General features: G+C 40.5%; 1 protein-coding gene across 1 annotated transcript in view; it reads right to left on the reverse strand.

Moving 5' to 3' along the window:
* MOCOS (molybdenum cofactor sulfurase) overlaps positions 1–21,879 on the reverse strand; it is an 88,351-nt gene that overhangs the window by 34,300 nt on the left and 32,172 nt on the right. Inside the window, exons 5-8 of the mRNA XM_081168509.1 lie at positions 20,638–20,714; positions 5,292–5,491; positions 3,135–3,251; positions 639–1,094 (exon numbers count right to left, since the gene is read on the reverse strand). Coding sequence (XP_081024635.1) covers positions 639–1,094; positions 3,135–3,251; positions 5,292–5,491; positions 20,638–20,714 — 850 coding nt within the window. The remainder of the gene's footprint in view (positions 1–638; positions 1,095–3,134; positions 3,252–5,291; positions 5,492–20,637; positions 20,715–21,879) is intronic.

Raw genomic sequence — 21,879 nt, forward strand, 5'->3', positions numbered from 1 at the left:
CAATGGAGCAATCCTTTCAGGGACACCAAAATGACCCTTTTCTTCTTTTTATTTCCTGGGCCAGGCCAGAAGAGAGGGATATAGCCAATGCTCATTTAGTTTTACTTCAACTGACCTCTATTCTGATTTTTAAATTTATACACACACACACACACACACACACACATATATATATATCTGATCTGAACAGAGAAGGCCAAAAACATTTTGATGCATTAGAAGAAAATCCTAATGATGTGCTTCTTCTGCCCCATGATGGATGGATATACACATACACTAAATAACCAACAATTTAATACCAGTTAATGGTATTCCTAAAATTGGCACAGGAGGCTCATTGTCTCTGTCTACGTGAAGGTGAAGCGGTTCTGGCCCTAGATGCCTTTGTGAGCTAAAAATTGCATGTGTGTATGCACATGCACATGCGCGCACACACATATACATATAAAACATCTATGCAGATCTAGATATATACACACCCATCCCAATGTATGCATACGCGCGCGCGCACACACACACACACACACACACACTATACATATAGATATAGAGATATACATATATATAGATATAGAGATATAAAACATCAACACACCTGAAAAAATGTGAATCTTTTAAATATCACTAAAAGCATTTACCTCAAATGCAGCACATGATTTGATTGGGTAGAGATAAATGTTGGTGACAGTGACTGGCCTTCTACCACTTGGCATGTCTTCTGCTGGGTTCCCAAAAACCTCAGTCATGTCTCTTTCTGAATGTCTCCTGGCTGGCTGTAGATTGACCGGCATGTTCACTGAAGTGGAAGAGGTACTAAGTCCAGAGTCCCCAGTGCTCTTGTTCGGAGGCAGCTTATTTGCACTGTTGTTATCACAGGTGTGACCATTCTCCCTGGGAGACGCTACCAGTTCTGAAATAGTCTGTCTTGGAGATGGAATATCAACCATGTTGCAGCCAATGAGTCTGGTGGTTATAATGAACTTTAGAAAGGCTTGTGCATCTTCAAATGTAGACATATAGCCAAATGAGATTCTCACAGACCCAGTGGGACGTCCATCAATTACATCTATGTCATCACCACAAACATGCCCAGCCTAGATGGGGGGGGGGGAGAGATAGAAGGTATGATAAACATTTTGTATACGCTATCAAAATGTAACGTACTGTATTTTACAGCAATAATATTTTGTAAAAACGCAGAATGTCCCCCCTCCCGCAAGACTTCGTTTTGGAGAGAGAAGTAATCTTGATTTTCATTCCTTGTGCCAAGTTTGGTTATTATTCACAACCCCAAACCTTTGGAATGACCTTACTTGAGAGACCCACCTTGATCTGCCTTTACTGAGTTTTAGGTTTCTGTAAAACTGAACCCATTCCACCAGGCACTTGGAGAGGTTTACTTTTAAGTATGTTGCTGCAGTCCCCAATTTTAAAAGGAGTATTTATTTTAGTTTTAGGATGTTGTTTTTCCCCTTCTTATGCTTTATATATTGCCTTTAGGCACATAGTAAAATATATATTCTATTTATAAATTTGGCAAACATGTCTCTATCGCTGCTCTCCCTTGGTTTTATAAACATCTGAAACTGCCATATATGAAGTCTGGATTCTGGGTATCATTCTGTCTACTCTGACTGATGGCACATCTCCAAGATTTCCCATTGGAGATACAATCACTGAACATGGGACTTTATTCATGTAAAGCAAAAAAACACTTTGTGCTTCACTGCTGAGCTCTGGTCCTGTTTCCATTATTCATTCCATTAAAATACAGCATGATAGTTACTGTGTCTTTTCACTAACCTAATATGTACAACACGCTAGGGCTGTTTGTTTGCATTTGACAAATAAACTAGGAGAGTAAAATGGCACACATGGCAAAGGACATGCGGCTTTACTAAATTTTGAAGTCCCTTAAAACGGCAGCTGATGTGTGAAGGTTGTCCCTGCTCCACAACAGGATACAGAGGAAAGCCGCCACCCACTCAGCAAGTTAAGGGTGATAAAGGCTTTGATTGCCCTGATAAACACATGAGCTTGCCGTACAAACAGGCTGGGGGAGCCCTGGCTTGTGCATCCTCCCACCTGCAGGACTTCTACCTTCAGCATGTGGCTGTGTGTGTGGTTCCATCCACCAGTGGCATGTGACAGCCAGAAAGTTAGCCAGGAAGGAAAGTGGCTGAAAAGTGTTCCCCAGCCCTGTTGTACAATTTCATGGCCAGAGGACTTTCAAAAAAGAAAAGTATATGAGAGGAAGAAGGTAGGCTGAGAAGAGATTACACTGAATACTGTAAGGACCCCGAAAAAGGTAAACTACTCTCATATCTCTATGTACAGGTGCTCTGCAACAATCACAATAACCAAAAAGGATTTTTGTTACAGAAATAATTTTTGCAGAATCTTGCCCACAGTTTATTTCGAGAGTGTGATCGGGATTTGCTCTTACGTATTTGAGATCAAACCTCTCCATTCTGAAGGAAATCAACCCTGAGTGCTCACTGGAAGGACAGATCCCGAAGCTGAGGCTCCAGTACTTTGGCCACCTCATGAGAAGAGAAGACTCCCTGGAAAAGACCCTGATGCTGGGAAAGATGGAGGGCACAAGGAGAAGGGGACGACAGAGGACGAGATGGTTGGACAGTGTTCTCAAAGCTACAAACATGAGTCTGACCAAACTGCGGGAGGCAGTGGAAGACAGGAGTGCCTGGTGTGCTCTGGTCCAGGGGGTCACAAAGAGGCAGACACGACTAAACAACAACAACAAAATTTGAGATCTAATAATACATCAGAGCAAGTATTGTACCTGTGTCCAGTTTAGTGCTGACTCATAATTCTTTAAAACGGCAACACTGTGTGCACCTTGCTTGGGAGCAAACTCCGCTGAAGTGACTGGGGCTCACTTCCAAAAAGGACTGCAATGCACAGAAACTAGCTGATGGCATTACCTTTTCGTTTGAGAATATTGGACAGTGTTGGAGCCTGTGAAAGACTGAAGACCTCACTTGGGAGCACCTAAATAAAACCATAATGCTGGACTTGGCAGGACTTGCTAGGATACACTGGGAAACGGTAACATTAAATTGCACCCCTAAGCAGCGTAGCTGGTAGCATGAATGGACTAAACACATACTGACCTGCAGGTTCTTTTTGATGTCATTATTGCTGATCCCCAAATGCTGCTGACAAGCTCCAGTATTACAGAAACAGCCTGTGCGAATGTGAATGTTGTACAGCCCAGCCAACTTGTCTACCTTGTAGGTTCAGCAAAGAAAGAAAGATTCTCAACATAAAGATATCAGTTTGCTATCAATTAAAGCTAATAATTTAGCTGCTTTAGATTTTATGCATGTTCATTCTAATGCAACTTGAGATTTCCCCCCAATATCACCTTTGCATCCTAAAAGAGACTTTTCATTAAAATATACCATGATGTAATCCTCATTTTATAACTTAACAATGTACATATGCCATGGCAGCTACCAGACTGCAATGAAGACACATATTTGTCCCCTGTGCTTTTTCTCTAGAATAATATTTAGGGGTACTTTTCCGTACTCATATTGAAACACAGCCCCTCAATGAGGCCAGACTTAGATTCACAAAATGCGAACCCCTGCGTCCCCCCAGAAAAAAAGCCCCGCTTGTCCCTACATTGCAGTTTCTCTCACAAACTCTTTTTGACTTGATATCTCAGTCTCGATTTCTGATTTGAACCCAGAATACTCCGGTTTTCCTTTTTCCTTTTTCCTCTTCTCCATGTCTCAGAGAACAATTAAAAGTGGTTTGTGTGTGTAGGTGCAAAAACAAAGTCCTGTTTATAGTGAAAATAAAATTCCTGCACCAAATGAAGGAAATGGCAAACTGGCATATAAAGTCCTTCCTATAATTTTGAAGGAAAGGGTCAGTTTAACGCAACGCTTCAGCAGCCAGCCATTTTAAAAGAAACATATGTAGTGCTTACTCTTTTATTGTAAATGGAGCCTAATAGGATTTACTCTCAGGTATGTACCTGATCATTCTCATGGTTTCCATTATTATTACCCACTTCCTCCCCTGGCAGGGACTCAAGACAGCTTACAGCTAAAATGTTATTTCACTCCATTTGTCTGTTGAAGGTGCTGTACGCAATCTCTTCCCTCACACAGTTTTTCTTTACAACAATCCTGTGATGTAGGTTAGGCTGAGAGGTTGTAATTGACTTGACCAATGTTGATGTGTATATTGCGTATATATGTGTGGCAAGAACAAATGCAGGAGAAGCTTCCTAATGTAGAATAGGATATCCCTAATTTCTTCAGAGAAATGTTGGAGGATATGCTAGTATTTTCAAGTTTTCTAGAATATAAGAGTTGCTAAATGCATCCATTAGTTGTCCTTTGATCATATTTCTGAGCCAAGAGAGCAGTTTTCCACCTAGTTAACTGTCTGCAGGAGACAAATCATTTCAACACCTATTTGATTAAATACACTGCAAATGCACTTTGCCAGGCTGTAATGACAAAACGCCATTCTGATATCAGATCCATTTTAGTAGTGCAGAACAACACAATCCAACCCTTGTGCCTTGGGAACTTGTGCTAAGATACTCGCTGCATAACAGTGAAGATGATACAGGCCAAAAGAATAACTGAACTGGAGGCATCAGCAGAATCTTTTCCCTCATCATCTGGTTTGTATTCTGTTCCCCCAGTCCATCAAGTTCTTCTGCCTGCCTGGAATCTTAACTGCTAAATCAATGGGGGGAAATCAATAGTGAATGATCACCCCCCCCCCAAGGTTTAGAGATGGCTGTTGGGAACATGGCCAAAAAAGCCATTAGGCTGGCTATGAATATTGTCTTAACTGGACTCATGACATTTAATGTAATGAGCGGGTAGGCTCTTAAAAGCATTAGAATTGCTAATTCATATTCTTTGATCATTGTTGAACAATATATTCTTTATTTTAAAAAATGAGGAGGTTGGCTTTGACTCTTTCCAATATCACTCAAAAGACTCTGGTGACGTACCTCATAAAAAGGACAAAGGGGAAGGTTTTCACCATACTTTTGAAGATAACATGCCAGCCACACTGAACACTGTTCTTGGTAGCCATGTCCAAATTTGTTCAGACAACTTGTCCTCCACTTTGTCAAAATATTTCTTCCCTTGTTTGTTATTTTTAATATAAAACAACATGTGGGTGGTTCAGAAGGAATAAAAGAATTCAGCAAGAGCAGGTATTTTGAGTGAAGGTGGTCAAATGATCACAAAAATGCATTAGAAGATAACAAGAGAATTATTAAAGCATACCTGTGAATAACCAACTATATCTCCATTTTCATCCAATACATTAAAATTAATGATTGGACCCTGGACCTCAGGGCTGCTGAAGTCTGTATCACTGTAAAGATGCACAGCAGGTGCCCCGTTAGGATATGTTAACGTAGAGAGGATTCTATAGGTATAGTGAGCTAAGGCAAATGTATGTTGTTCTATGTTCTTCATTCCACCTGCAGGGAGGAGAGGGAGAGAGGAGAGAAAAATTCAACAACTTCCAGTTTCATTTTGAGCCATTTCTACAGGGACATTAAAAGGATCTCGTAAAATCAAGTCAATTGTAATTATTATTTAATGTAAGTTTTTAAAAGATGTGTTTATTAGGTTTACATAAACAACATAAATATTAAAAAAATTAAAAAGAAGGTTCAATCCATTTTTGCAGACATCATAGTAAAATAGATTCTTTGAAGGGACATTTTGGAAGTAAGACTCACATATCAATAAGAGAACCTGGCCACACAGAAATACATTTTGTTCCGGGATTTTTCTCATGAAAGCTACAGCAGCAGGCACTCACTCTTAGTGTTTCCTGGGCAAATCTAGCAGCTCCAGTGTCAACAGTTGATGACTTCACGTGAGGAGGAGTCATCACAGATCTAACACCTGTGACAGAATTTTCACACCATTTTTCATAACTACAGAAGCAATTATTTTCAGTAGTCAGTTTTATATATTTAGATTCATGTCATGAATTGTGGGAAATAAATAAAATAAAGAGAATATAATAGACAAGGCGTAATTCTTATAAACAACAAACGAAGCATGGAAGTCCTTAACAAAGGGTGGTGAACACAGCACATGACATCATGGGCTGTCCTCGGAGTTTGCAAGATGACATCGCAGGAGACCGCTGCCTCAGGAGAGCGAGGGAAATTCTTAGGGACGACTCACGCCCTGGCCAGCACCTCTTTAATCTCCTACAGGCAGGAGATACAGATGTGTAGTCAGCCGCACCAACAGGTTAAAAAACAGTTTTTATCTGTGGGCTGTTGGGCTGCTGAATGGAAAAAAATAGTGGTGTAATTGACTTCTGACAAGCACACAGAGCGTGAGCAAGACTGAGTGTATGGGGGGGGCTTGTTTAATTTCACTGCACACAGGTGGTGTAGTGACAATAAAGGTTTGTTTGTTTGTTTGTTTGTTTGTTTGTTTGTTTAATTTATGGTACATCACTCTACTGAAAGTTTTCTGGGCCCTAATGTTTTGGTTTTTTTCAACACCTGCCACACATCTAATTTATTCTTGACATGGGTAAACTAATATTAAAATGGGTCAGATATGCATTGAAATCAGACATCTACTCTAATTGATGGTAGGAACATTTCATTTCCACCCGGTTCTAATTGGGTGTGCAATTCCTTTTTGTTCTCCCCTCTCTTTCTCTGCCTCCTCAGCCGAAGCGTAATCCTCTCATTCAGGACGGCATGCTTAGACCACATATGATATGTTTTCAGTATTTATCTTAATGAACAGATGGCTTTTGGAAATTCCCCATCTTATTTTGTTGAATAGCTAATTTCTACTTCTTTCAGCTCAATGATGTTAGCAACTTGTATTTTGAGAGTCAATTGTAAAGAACCTTATATGGAAAAGCCATTACTGGTAGTCCTTGCTCAACTAATAGTATTTACATATAGAATTTGTGGGGGAGATTACACAAAGTGGTAATGGGATCTAGCTGAAGTGAAGCTGATCTACTAGATTTTAGATGTAGTAATCTGATCCAAAAAGACGAGCAAACCAATGGCGAATCAAAGTACCTAGGGGTAATCACATCTCCACCCATTTAACAAAAAGACTGGCAATAGCAGTTCCAGAACCGAAGGAGAAAGAGGGCTTTCAAACCATGGAGCTCAGCAATGTCAAAGATGCACAAAGCAGACATCTTCTTTCAGCATTTATGCTGCTGAAGGAAGTCACACTCAACGCTTATGCAGCTTTCTATTGGTCACTACTGCATTCTCTTCTCCAAATCAAAAGGAGACTCCATATTCCCTGCACTCTCCCCATGAGTAAAATATAATTCAGTGTTGTAAAATAATTGCTCCATCAACTGTAAAGCCAAGAAGACGCTCTTGAAAGCTGTATGCCAAAAGCAGCTTCATTTTATTCCTGGTTTTTGTCAACATTTCCTGTTTGTATAAAACTGATTTATCATCCCAGGGCATCACAAGAGGAAAACATTTTTCTGTAAATCTGATTTCAAAACATCTTATTTTTTTGTAAATAAGCTTATGTATTGCTTTGAGATGTTTCCCAGGGATTCACAAACAGAATGAAATAAATAGAATATCAGTGACTTTAATTAGGGTTTTTTTTGGGGGGGGGACCTTGTATCTTCCAGTTACTGTTGATAGCAAAAGCAATGAAAACTTCTAAATCTAACTTTTTTTATAAATGCTTAGTAATGCATATAAAATATCACATAACCAATATTTGCTACTATTCCAAAAACTGTATTATTAATGTATCACTTCTAAAAGATATGAAAAAGTCAGCTCCTTGATGTTTACTCATACACACACATCCAGCACTTACGACATTTGATTTAAAACTGCTGAGAACCACATTGTGTCAGTACAGTCACCTGGCAAAAGAACTGATAACCTGAGATTCACAGTAAGATTCCCCTCCTTCAAAATCCAACTTGTTATTCAAAGAGCAGTGCTAGATGAAAAGCAAAAGGTTCAGGATTTAAGCTCAGTTATATTAAGCCTCTTATGCAATTCACTTCAAAGAGTCATTGGGATTTTGGCACAAAATGGTTGATTAGGTCAACTTGAAAAATGAAAGATGCTTTCTAAAAAACTCCAAACTACCAATCCTAGCAGTAGAGGTGGGAGGATATAAAATTCATTCTTAGAATTTGTGACAGAAAGCAGCCTCACTTCTAGAGTTATCAAAGTAGATTACTTGCTTCAGGCTTCCTTTTACTTTCTCAGGTTTTAAAAAACATTTTTTGCCAGTTATTTTTATTGATTTTCCAAATTATTACAAATCAAACCAAATTAATACAATTTCCAAAACCAGTTTCCCGCTCTCATTACAGAATATGTCCAAGATATACCCCCACTGCTGCGTCAATTCTCATTTAGTCGCTAGTTGACATCACTTTGCAATTACCATAATATTTTTAACAGCTGCCCCTCTACAACCCTGCATACTGCAAATTCCTCATATAAACCTTGATTCAGGTAGGTAGCCATGTTGGTCTGACGCAGTAGAAATATATAAAAAAAATAAATAAAAAATGTCCAGTAGCACCTTAGAGACCAACTAAGTTTGTTCTTGGTATAAGCTTTCATGTTTAAGCTTTCATGCACACAAGAACAAACTTAGCTGGTCTCTAAGGTGCTACTGGACTAAGGTGCTACTGGACTATATATATAATAATAATAATAATAATAATAAACCTTAGTATTTATAATCAATAACAGCATGTGTAGTTTTTTATTAAGTTCTTATTTCCCAATTCCAGTGTTGCATTCTTCTCACTTCGTTGTTAAGATCATAAATATTTCCCGGGTTGGGTGTTTTGTTGCAGTTTCTGCTTCCTCTGTCATGCTCATATTTCTAAGGTCGCATCCCATCCTGATGATAACACAGTCACACAGAGCAGATTCAAACTGCAGCCTAAACAATTTACAGAGCGAACGTTCCAAACCCATCTCAGCCACAGGATTCCACCTTGCGATGCCTTCTTTTCCAGTGCAAACACACCCATCGTAACATAAGTCTTTCTTTAATTCAGCCTCTACGTGGCTTACACAACAAGCCCAGCTGTGGGTTATTCTTTACTATGCTCTTTTTCCCACAACATCCCATCAAAAGATGGTAATAAATATCACCTAGTTACTCCTTAGTCAAAGAGGGGCAGATGTAGTTAAACTGTATTAAATTCATTGTAAAGCATAAATCAAAGGTCTGCCTCTCTTCCTTCAAGAAACAAACAACTTCACATGCCTCTTGTCTCTTTATGAAGGACAGGGCAGAAAGAGAAAGCCGTATTCAAAACGAAAAAGAAAACATAAAGCTATCTGCCCTCTCCTTTTCCATTTGTGGCTGTTGAAATGATTTTTCAAAGCATCAAAATACCATTCAAATACCTTCAGAGCACACGAGTTTCCACAGGGCACAGGTGAGGTCTGTTGGACCTCAAATGTTTACCATTCCGAATGGAGCTCTTGCCCCAGAATATGCCTGTGCGCTACTGAATAATGTAGTGTTCCCTGAGCTGTCTTTCAGGGTCATTTGTCCACCATGACTGATCTTCCCATGAGGCAGAGCAGACCACTGACTACAATCAACAGATAGACCTTGTGGCAAAAGTGTGGACTGCATCAGTTGAGAATTCAAGAGTTAGGTTTAGGTAGAAAAGCACCTGTGAGCACCTAGAAATAGCTCTCGCACCACTTTCACTGTTCCTGTAGCAGGACACACACACACACCCCGCCTGCTCTTCATTCCATCTGTCATTCTTCTTTAACATTTCTAATCTTTGAAATGAAGATGCTTCTAATACCCTGAAAGAAGCTTTGCATACAAAATGAACTGAACCACTTAAGCTCCTGAGAATTGCTTCCATTTAAAGAAACTACCAATAGCATGAAATAAAATTCCTGCCTTCCTTTTTCACAACTTCAGTATTTATTTCAATGTTGTAAAATAAGCATGTATAGTTTTCCAAGACCGCTGGAACATTTAGCATTTATATGCCCACAACCCCTCACAGTCCAAAGTTGCACATGCAGCCACATGCGTTGATTGGTTTCATATTAATTCACAAGGTTTTTCCAACCAGCCTCCTCTCTGAAAAATATTTGATATTTATTTGTGTGAGGGAAAGGAACTGCTATACCACCATCATATATTATGCTCCAAAGGAGCACATCCACGGTAGAAACACACTGATTTTATACCAGTTTAGTTTAGTGAAGTGATTCCCTGCTGGGAAGATCAGGACATGACCTTCACCTGTGTTTCGGAAAGAGTAGCAGCTTTGCTTTTTTTTATATAGAATGAAAAGCATTCCTCTATTTTTTACAGCCTGAAATGTGGTTTGACCCCTAATCTCCATTTCTAGTCAACCGAACGCGATAATGTATTTTATTTATGAATTAATCATTATTTCATCTTCCTACTCTCACGAAAGAGCCAATGCATCACAATAAAAGCAAAAAAATAAAATAAACAATCAACTTGCAACATTAGGCGAATCAGAGGTTTTCCGAAACAACAAGGTCTTCAGTTGCCAGCAAAAATGGAAAGCAAACAAATCTCCACCCCCAAGGTGCTTTCTAATATATCCATGCCTCCCGTGCTGCAGAAGATCAGAAGACATGCAGAAGGGCTCTGTTGTGGACACACAATTTTAAAATGATCCTTTGGGTATCCTGGTTCTAAGCTATTTGGGGCTTTAGAGGCAACACTAACACTGAACTGAGACTGGAAATGAATTGGGAGGCAGGGAAGATAATACAGAGTAATTCACTGTGTAAGACACAGGCTCGGGTTTTTGTTTTTTTTTAAAGAACTTTAGATGCATGAATGTGAATATCTGCTGATACTTCACTGTATAAATCTTTTAATACATTTAATACATTTGTTGCCCATACTGGTTGCTTTTTGACTTAACATTTTGTTTCCAGTGCAATGTTCCTCCCCGCCCCATGTTTTCTTCAAGCTTAAATAATATTTTCAACTTTTTGCCAGTTTTATTTTAATTGTTCTTCCATTGCAGTCATTTCCTGAAACAGGATTTTATTCCTGCTATTTATCATTCCAGTGTTTGATGTTTGAATCATATAAATACATTTTGCTCAAATGTAGAAAAGAACTTGGCATGAATGGAGATTCCTGCTGGAAAAGCGTGTTGCTATTTTATTTTATTTCAAAGAAAAAAATCTACCTATTGGGAATAAACTGCTACACTATTTTGACTGTTATTCACATTTTGATAATCACATTATAAACCTCCACTTAGAAATGAAACTGTAATGTGTTCTTTCCTGCTTCCCAGGAGCCCACTTACTTTCCCCTTGCCTGCCTCCCAAAAACAGAATATCAAATTTAAACTCTATTAAAAAAAATAGAGTTCTGCTCACTGCTTCTCAGTGCAATATCACTGTTGGAAAGCACATCTGAACTGGAATTAATGTGAGCCCTTAAAATAAAAAAATATCATATTTGTTGGACTAGAATGGCCAAAGATCAGCCCTTGATTATCACTCCCGCTTCCTCCCCTGTTTTGTTGAAGACACAAGCTAGATCTACACAGCTATAAAAATCGCTCTGAAAACGCTCTGCAAAGAAAGTTGTAAATCTCACAATTGAAAATATCATTGAGTTGTATATTCAGCTCTACAGCGCCATCTGGAGTTACAGTGTTATAACACATTTACAACACTGTCTTCTGACTAATGTAGCTGAGTCCACAGATGGCAACAGATAGGTTTCCATGCAAGGGATATTCCTTGAGGAGTGCAGAACACCTGAAGTGTCAGTGAAAAAGAATGAACTTGCTTGTCTGCATCAGCTGTCACAACCCGGATCTTGAAGAGCAGCCAGCACTCTGACACAGAGGAGGAACCAGCTAGATCTGAACCCAGCCCCAGGTCTTGAGACTGAAGCCCAATGCGACAGCTTCCCCAGAGAGTGGCCCCATTGATGCCAAGGGGCTCTCAAGTTCCCAGTACCTAATTGCCAGTGCAGGTCGCACACATGGCAAGAGCTCACACATGGAAAGTGCACGTTCCAGGTAACAGCTGCTTTACTTAAATGCTCCCTCTTGTGAATTCAAATTTTTACTTTTTTTATTTATCAAGGTGCTGTGCTCCAACATTCCTCAGAGACCTTTTATGCCAATTGTTTTATTCAGTCCTCGCCCAGTCTTTTTATCTCATTTATGTACATCCAGTGTTATATATTATCCAAGAGAGAGCTAGAGAGCATGCGCAACATCCAGATAAAGTAGCCCCTTGGAGTTCAGCCTGTAATTTCAGCTATTTTCTGCAAAGTAGCATTATCATAATCCCTTGAAATTTATGTGCTGAAGAAGAGAGACCTTTGGTCTTTAAACAACACATGCAATGTACAAAATTAAACTTAACTATAATGATTACTGAGGTCTCTTCCAGCCCCCAGCAGGATACAGGATTCATTTTCCTGTCAGTGTGTATCCCGCACCCATTACTTATCCCATCAGTTATTTCACATGCAGGTAAGAATAAGCGAACGCTCAACTCTGACACAGGGCAATCCAGGCTGCCTCTATGTGTATGGCTGTTTGTTTGTTTTAAAAAATAAGACTGTGAATGAGACTTCAGACTGAAATGGCTGTACAGGTGGTGGCCATTTTAGGCGTGTCCAACTGACATGCCATCACTGATGTGCAGGTCCTTTCGAACCCAGAAGAGGGAAGAACAGGGGCGGAGGCAGGGCCAGGTACAGAACTGTTATTCTGAAAAATAGATTAAAAATTAAAAACTGTTAATCTGAAAATAAAATTTGCTCTAGTTAAGAAGAAGAGATGGTGGTATGAAACCTTGATTGCTAATACAAGAAATACTGACTTCTTAAACAAGAGGTTTGAATGCTCATGCGCTCACATGGCGACAGGCAGACAGGTGGGTCTGTTTCCATTCCAAATCACTTTCAAATACTCTCAGTCATAGTTCTGTTTCATCTCACTGTTTGCCTCAAAGTGCATTTAAATGCTACAATTTTTCTCATTTTATATATATTCTTTCCCTAAAGTATGAATCTTTGAATGTATTTCCCATAAAACATGCATTTTGGTGCACACTTTTTGAACCTAAAGTAATAATAATAATAATAATAATAATAATAATAATAATAATAATAATTTATTTGTACCCTGGCCAACTGGCTGGGTTTCCCCAGCCACTCTGGGTGGCTTCCAACAAAGATTAAAAATACATTAAATTAATGTGCATTGAAGTGCATCACAAAAGTCATACACATGTGTAATATACTCCAATTGACAGCTGTGTTCTGATCCACATATAAATCCAGGATGAGCAAATTAGGTTGGCTAATTAGGTTGTGGACCAAACAAATTTCTCCTCTACCCGTAATTTCAGTAAATCACACCCTGAGACTCCAGCAAATCCTACTACAATTTAATCTCTTGTCTAATGCTTATGAAGAAAAGGACATATGCCAGCAACAGACAGCTTAGCTAGTTTCCCAATTTAATTTGTGTATTTAATTAATGGGAAGTCTGGCTCCCAAGTAAATTATAACTAAATTTGTCAACTAAACCAAGCATTTTCAGATGCAATTGACTGCATGCCCTTTGGTGTACAGAGCTATGTACATTGATGTGCTATAGAAATAACAACAACAATAATAATATTCACAACTCACACATAAATGTGAACTCCTCGCGGCAGAAAAATACTTTGGGTGTTCAGGTTTAGCTGTTAAGCACATGAAGCTCAGTTGTCCCGTTCCACAGTGTCATCATTGTCATCTACATACCACCCTTCATCTGAAGAGCTCCAGGTGGTTCAGAAGATAAACAGTACACAGGCTCAGGATCACGAGTCTGCCCACTGGGGCATTTGCTATGGTCCACAGACATGCAGGGCCCATCAAGGCTGACACTTTGCCTGGCCCCACCCCAGTGGTGCCATCCCTTGGGCCTCCCACCAGCACCACTATTGCAGCTACCAATCTCTTTGGGAGCTGCTCACGCATGAGTGGGCTTGCCAAAGAGCGGCAGCAGTTGTTGCCATGTCCAGGGGCAGCCCATGCATGGGGCAAGGGGACGCCATTTGTCTCTGGCAGTGGATCTGACCGCCGTCCCTGCCCCCACCACTATGCGGCCTACCCCACTGGGGCTTCATCTCCCCCCTCCCAAAGACAGCACCCTTGCCCTCACCACTCCACCTGCGGTGCCTTTGCCCCCCATGGCAGCAGCACGGGCACAGCTGTAGGTGAGGGTGCAGTTGCGGTGCTGGGTCTGGTGCCCGTTGCTGTTATGTACTGAAGTTCTCACCCTGGGCCAGCAGGGGGATACTGTAGATAATTATGCAAATAAGGGATTGAAAGTGACGTTCAGTGATTGGATAGTTACAGAAAGTGGTTACTGTTGCGTTGTAGTGGAGCTCTATATAAGCAGGCTGGCTGAACCCTTCAGTTCAGTTCTGTCCTGGCCTGTGAATAAACAAGAGCTGTTTGAAGAATCGCTGTCGCCTGATATGTTCACCCACAACTTAACAGTTGCCATTGCCAGTGCAGATGCAATGGCAGGAACAGGGATGGGGAGGGAACCTGGATCTGCAGGGCAGCCAGCATCTTGGGGGGTGGGGCATCTTGCCCACAGCAGCAAAACAACCCTGGCAGTGTCCCTACAGGATAAGGCTGCTGGCAACTGCCTACCACCCTCCCCACAGCGCTTGGAGAAAATGGGCTCATCAGATATGAGGGCAGGCAAGCGGCTGCAGGAGTGCTGCTCCTAGGGGAGCAGGTGTTTGGGGTGCTATCAGCACTGTGTGACCCCAGGAACCTCAAAAGCTGGAGCCAGCTTGACAGTGCATGTTCTTGAGTCAACCTATAAAAGAAGCTTTCCGTTCCCAAATCCATTTAGATGTTCTTGCTCTTATTAAATCAAGTAGCAGAGGAATAATTGGATAGTCTTTACTGCATTTTGTTCCCCTTCTCCCTGCACAAGCTGCAGCCCAATTCCCCCTGTGGTATGTATCTTAGAAATCTGCTTCTTCTTCTTTTAAAAAAAGCAAAGAGGTATTTCGGCTTGCAGCAATAAGAGTCAAATGTCAGCCTTGTATGCACAGTAACGGCCACAAAGTACATTCTGTGCTTTTTCAAAAGATCATTTTTCAATCCAAAGATTTTCTCTGGTTATTGATCAACAGAGAACTCTCATAAATCCCACTGGGGGAATACATAAGATGGCTGACATCCAGCAAGCTACAATTATCTATAGACAACATGAAAGAAGCACAGAATGTAGTGTTTCTTCTTCTTGTCTAATTGCTGCAAATGAAGGGGGGAAAGCTAGAATGATAATTTTATGTAAGGGTCAACTGGTTTTTTTGGAGACACGTGAGGCATCTTCCCAAGAGTTATGGGTAATATTGACTACATCTAGCCCATCATTACAACCTATCATGTATTGTGAGTGAAATTTAAAAACACAGAGTTTGTTTTAACTGTCTTGTTTTGGATCCAGGGACATGGGTGCAAAATGTCCTGTCTCACTCTCAGGTGGCATTTCCTGATAAATGGCTTGCATTCAACTCTGGTCACTTGAAATACTGTTTGTGGTGATTTGCACACCTTGAGGGTGGGGGAAGTTAAGTAGCAAGTCCTTGCGTATCTTTACTGATTACTTAGGTTTGATTCCAGGGGAAAACCAGCCTGCCGCATCAGTTGACCAGAGTCAGAATAGGTGCTTTTCTTCTCCCTGCCAGAAAGAATCCTACTCCAGATCTAGTGACCCGGAAACGACAACTAATCCAGAATGTGGCAGTTAGACTGATGACTGGGAGCGGCCGCCGAGACCATATAACACCGGTCTTGAAAGACCTACATTGGCTCCCAGTACGTTTCCGAGCACAATTCAAAGTGTTGGTGCTGACCTTTAAAGCCCTAAACGGCCTCGGTCCAGTATACCTGAAGGAGCGTCTCCACCTCCATCGTTCTACCCGGACACTGAGGTCCAACACTGAGGGCCTTCTGGCGGTTCCCTCACTGTGAGAAGCCAAGTTACAGGGAACCAGGCAGAGGGCCTTCTCGGTAGTGGCGCCCGCCCTGTGGAACGCCCTCCCACCAGATGTCAAAGAGAACAACAACTACCAGACTTTTAGAAGACATCTGAAGGCAGCCCTGTTTAGGGAAGCTTCTAATGTTTGATGTATCACAGTATTTTAATATTCTTTTGGAAGCCGCCCAGAGTGGCTGGGGAAACCCAGCCAGATGGGCGGGGTATAAATAAATTATTATTATTATTATTATTATTATTATTATTATTATTATTATTATTATTATTATTTTCACTCCTGTTTTCTTTTCTACTATTTCTATTAGATTGAGATCTTCAGGGGGCAAGTGATTTACTATTAAATGTTCTTAGTGCTTAGTAAATGTTCACACTTTTACAAATTGTTGTTCTCACAGAAAATTTATTTATATATTTATTTATAACATTTATAGCCCACCTTTCCTCCAAGAAGTTCAAGGTGGCAAACATTGTTTTTTTCCTCCTCCCCAGTTTTATCCTCACAACAACCCTGCGAAGTAGATTATGCTGAGAGGCAGTGACTGGCCCAAGGTCACTCAGTCAGCTTAATGGTTGAGAATGGATTTGAACCCTGGTCTCCCAGGTCTTACATCACTCTGGCTCTTGCAACATTCACAAAATATTGTGAGCTCCATTTAAAGTCAAAATGGCAAAATAAATGGATCCGGGGAGGGCAGGGGAGAGGAGGCAATAATATTCCTTTCAATATTTTGGAAATAAACCTCTGAACTCTCATTGTCTGGTGATTTGTTCTTATATTCCCTTGCAACAACTTTGCAGGTTGAGGTCTTGTTGTTCATTCTGTTATCCTAGTGTTCCCTTTAGGAAATGAAAGATTCCCAGACTGTGTTTCTCAGGCCTGATCAACTTGTCACACACAGCAAAGCTGTTCAAAGTGAACTTTAAATTCACTTCCCAGTTCCGTCCCCAAACCACAACATGACACTGTCCTTTATACCTCTAGTCATTAGGAGAAGTTGTCAAACAGGCTTTATGACATATTTCATGAGTTTGTGGCTGAGTAAAGCAGCTGACTTAACCCCACGGTGACTTCAGAAGGATTTTCTATATCTGATATTTATGATTAGTGCCATTTAATCTGGAGCTGCTGAATAAGTAGCGTTTCACAAAATATGCAAACTTTCATTCGCTTTAATATGGTCCTTCTGAAATTATCTTAATGTTTCTGCACTGAAGAAAGGATTGGATCAAGTCAGCTGAGGAACTGTACATACTACAAACAAAATACAGTAATCCCTGCTAGGATACCACACATATCTTTTTTTAAAAAGTAATATTTAAATAGGCATCCACAGGAAAATGAATTTTACCTACATAGCATTGCTGAGCTGCTGTGTTTTAACTTCATGCATCACAATTCTCAGCAGTTACAATTCTTCATCCAACAAACCCCACAGCAGTTGTAAGTAAATCCATTCATATTTGAGAATGCATTTCATTTGCAAACAGATTGACTATATTGTTGAGATTATAGAGTTCTACAAGTGTTGCAGAATTTGAAGGGAATATATTCTGATCCACTGCAAGGCACAAAGTATATTATTTATCTACCGGATGCCTTCATCTTCCCCAAATGCAACAAAACATGACTCTCCCATATCAGTCTCTACAGCCACAGCAGGTGCTGTAACTTTCCAACGGTTTGACTTCACCCCCCAAAACAAAAATCACTGCGAAATAGTCTCTCTTAGACCCATTCTCACAAGTCAGCTCAGGAGAATACCATGGTCTACGGCAGTGTGGTCCAATGCATGACCTGAGGGCCTTTTTTGGCAGCCCCCGGAAACATTTGGGCTGCACTTGGGCTGCCTTCCCAAAGCCCACCTCCTTGCTTACACAGCTTTGGGAAGGCAGCACAAAGGTTGGAGGGGGCGTCAAATTTTGTCCTGGCTCCCCCACCCTGCCAGACAACAAGGCAGGGGGCGGCCAACAGGTTCTGTACTGAAGTACTCTTGCGGCCCACGTGGTTTGGGAGGTTGGACCATCCTGGTCTATGGTATCCAAAGCCACCAACAGGGTTGCACTCCCCATGTCCTTCTCCCGGTAAAGGTATCCAAGGCCTATTTAGACCCATAGCCATGTTTGTAGGCACACTCAAATTTGTTAACTAGACATAAATCTTTAAATATGACCTGATCAATATACAAACTCATTCCAGGCTTCTCATAAACTCTGTTCATCATACTGAAAAATCAGTTGCTGAAAGATCTGATTCATTAACACTGTTGTTTAAAATTCAAATGAGATATGTTGTTTTATTTACCCAATTTAAAGAACCAAAATTCATCCATCAGCTAGGTTCAAAACCTTAATTAAATTGCCAAAACTCAACTTTGTTCAGTCATATGTTCATCAATCAAATAAATAAATGGTCAGTGATTACATTTAGTTAATTGAGTCCATTTAGCTTAAGAGCTTCTCGAGCAAAACACAACTCCTTTAAACACTTGCTGCCGATAAGACAACTCTGTGCTTTAAATGGTTGCATTTTCATTAAGCAAAAAGCCAAACAATAATTTTAAAAAAGAAAGAAGCTGACGGGGAGCTGTGGTTCCTTAGTCTAAGACCAGGGTCTCCAGCCCTTATCTTTTAATCATTTTTATTGGTTTTTTATTTTATTTTAACAATATCTGTAATCATTACATTACATTCAAATTTCAGTTTCCCCCTTCCCTGCTGACTTCCCTCAACTTCCATCCCTGGTTTATTCCATCTCATATTACATTCTGCTGTTTATATATACTTCTATATTGTCATACTATTAGGCTTCTTGTTTTTAATGAATAAAATTGCAAATTTTTATTTAAATCCTGCCAATGACTCTAATTTTTATTGTTGTTGTTGTTTCTGCAAATATGATGTAAAAGGTTCCCATTCTTTTTCAAAGTCACTATTGTCTTTTTTAGGCAGTTTATCTGTTAACTTTGCCAACTCTGCATTCATCAGCTTCTCTTGCCATTGTTCCTTTGATGGTATTTCTCCAGTCTTCCAGTTCTGTGCTATCAGAATTCTTGCTGCTGTCGTTGCATACATAAATAATGTCCGTTTTTCTTTCGGCAGTTGCCCTTTACTCTTTATCCTGGGCTGCAAGCACCACCACCCCAAGTCTTTTTCCCCTACTTTTCCCAGGACAAACACAATTCCCTTTGCAGGAGTAGATGAAGACAGGGCTTTCTTATGTTCAGCCACAGATCTCATCCAGTCATTACAGTTCAACAGAATTTGTGGCAGTTACATAATTTATAGCACAAAAGTTAAAGCACTTTGACTGCCATGCCCATGTATAGCTTAAGTAAAAATATTTTGGCCCACCTTGAGTGGCAGTGTTGCAAAATGGTGGTGATGGCAGGTTCTGGCAAGATCTTCACCGGTGAGAGAGGAAATGGGGCAGGCTAGTTGCCATCTTGGAGGTTTCTGCCACCCAAGGCAGCTGCTTCACCCCACCTCATGGGTGGGTCAGCTCTGTTTTGGCCTCTTGAGAGCAGCAGTACTTCAACATAATATACTAAATTCTGTAAGAATCTTGTAATAAGATTACTTTAGCTGTTCTGGTTTACCATTTACGATGTGCTCTGAAGTAATGAAAAAGACTGGCATTGTGGTGGAACTTATGATCACCATACCACATATTATGAATACATTTAATACATTCTTCCTGTGCATTATGCAGAACACTGGAGTTTGTTCACAAATTCTAGAGAAATATTTTAGTTGATATTTTAGAATGTAAAATGCTATTTTATTTACCGATTGGTTTTACCTGGTGGGCTTATAGCCGAATAAAGTATTATCTATCTATCTAGCCTAGAGATGAAATTTTGAATAATTACAGTGCAATTCTACACCTGCCTCCTCAAAAGTCCTGTTGAGCTGAATAATGCTTGCTCCCAGATGAATAGCTTAACCCAGCTTAACCTGTTCTATAAGGTGTAATTGTTCATGAGACTGACTATATAGTTCTTCAATAACTTTAACTATCTGACCCTGCAATGTAGTTAGAAAGAGTGTTGGGTAGTGCAAGACTACTTCTAGATAGAAAATAAGGAAGGGGAGCTCTGGATCAATCTGACACACTCTGGACCAATCTGGAGCTGGCTGGACGCAATTTGGTCTGAAAACAGCTAATTTGGTTTAGAATTCAAGATTTGTCTGAAGCAGTTGCACAGCGCTAGTAAATATGGATAGGACTGAGCTGCATATTTCTGCGTTCATGCTCCAAGCTAGAACATCACTCAGCTGGTGGTACTGGGTCTGGTGAAAATTTAATTTTTTTTAGAAGCCTGGGTGATGTGAACACTGCTAAGATTTCTACCATTGCTCATCTAGCTGGTTGTACGATAACTGATTCAACTGTTTCAGGCTTCAAAGTAATTATTTATTTCCCCCGTTAAAGCTTCACAAGGCCTTTGGTCATGGATAACCCGGGTTGTAACTCACGTGTTTTACCTAGAAAACCAACAAACCTTGGTTTTATGGACACAGAACTTAATGTCAGGACAGCAGACTAACCTGTAAGTCTTTCCAAGGCATCGAATCCATGCTTTAGTGCAATAATATCAAGGAAAGAAACAGTCCCATCCTCAAACCTACATGGATTGAAAAAAATAAATAAATCACATTTCAGTCAACTTTTGTTGCTTATTCATTTACACACTATAAAAACCAAAAGTTATTTAGCAAAAATTCATAAACCTTAGGAAGATACTGACCTAGCTATAACAATGCAGAGAATGGCTCTTTCTCACAAGAGCTGCAGTGGCACCATTTCAACTGGGGGGGGGGGGAGAGGGAGAGAGGGAGAGAGGGAGAGAGAGCTTTCTGTAGCGCGCTCTACATGGGGCTGCAAGAGCTGCAGCCAGACTGCTGACTGGGACTGGCTATAGGGAGCAGATGATGACTCCCTTGCTACAACAGATCACTGGCTACCTGTCTGTTTCTGGGGAAACCTGAAAGTGTTGGCTATTACTTAGAAAGCCCCACATGGCTTAGGCCCAAGCTATCTGAAAGACCATGTTCCTTCAAATGAACCTACCTGGGTTTTGAGATCTTCAGGGGAGGCCCTTCTCTCAGTCCTGCCACCCTCACAGGGACATGGGAAAGGGCCTTCTCAGTGGCTGCTCCTAGAATCTGGAACTCTCTCCCAAGAGAAGTCAGACTGGCTCCCTCCTTTTTATCCTTCCGCTGGCAGGTCCTTCTTTGGGGAATTGATTGCTTTTAATAAAAGGGCTGGTGCTATACTGTTTTATGGGAATTATTTGTCTGTTTTAAAGTTTAAACAGGCTTTATAGTTTTAATTTATAGTTCCATAGTTTTAATTTGATTAATGTTTAGCATTTAGCATCTTAAAAAGTAGAGACATCACCTTGCCAACAAAGGTCCGTATAGTAAAAGCTATGGTTTTCCCAGTAGTGATGTATGGAAGTGAGAGCTGGACCATAAAGAAGGCTGATCGCCGAAGAATTAATGCTTTTGAATTCTGGTGCTGGAGGAGACTCTTGAGAGTCCCATGGACTGCAAGAAGATCCAATCTCTCCATTCTGAAGGAAATCAGCCCTGAGTGTTCACTGGAAGGACAGATCCTGAAGCTGAGGCTCCAAGACTTTGGCCACCTCATGAGAAGAGAAGACTCCCTGGAAAAGACCCTGATGTTGGGAAAGATGGAGGGCACAAGGAGAAGGGGACGACAGAGGACGAGATGGTGGGACAGTGTTCTCGAAGCTACCAGCATGAGTTTGACCAAACTGCGGGAGG

The sequence above is a fragment of the Podarcis bocagei genome, assembly GCF_964188305.1.
Source record: "Podarcis bocagei genome assembly, chromosome: 13".
NCBI lineage: Eukaryota > Metazoa > Chordata > Lepidosauria > Squamata > Lacertidae > Podarcis > Podarcis bocagei.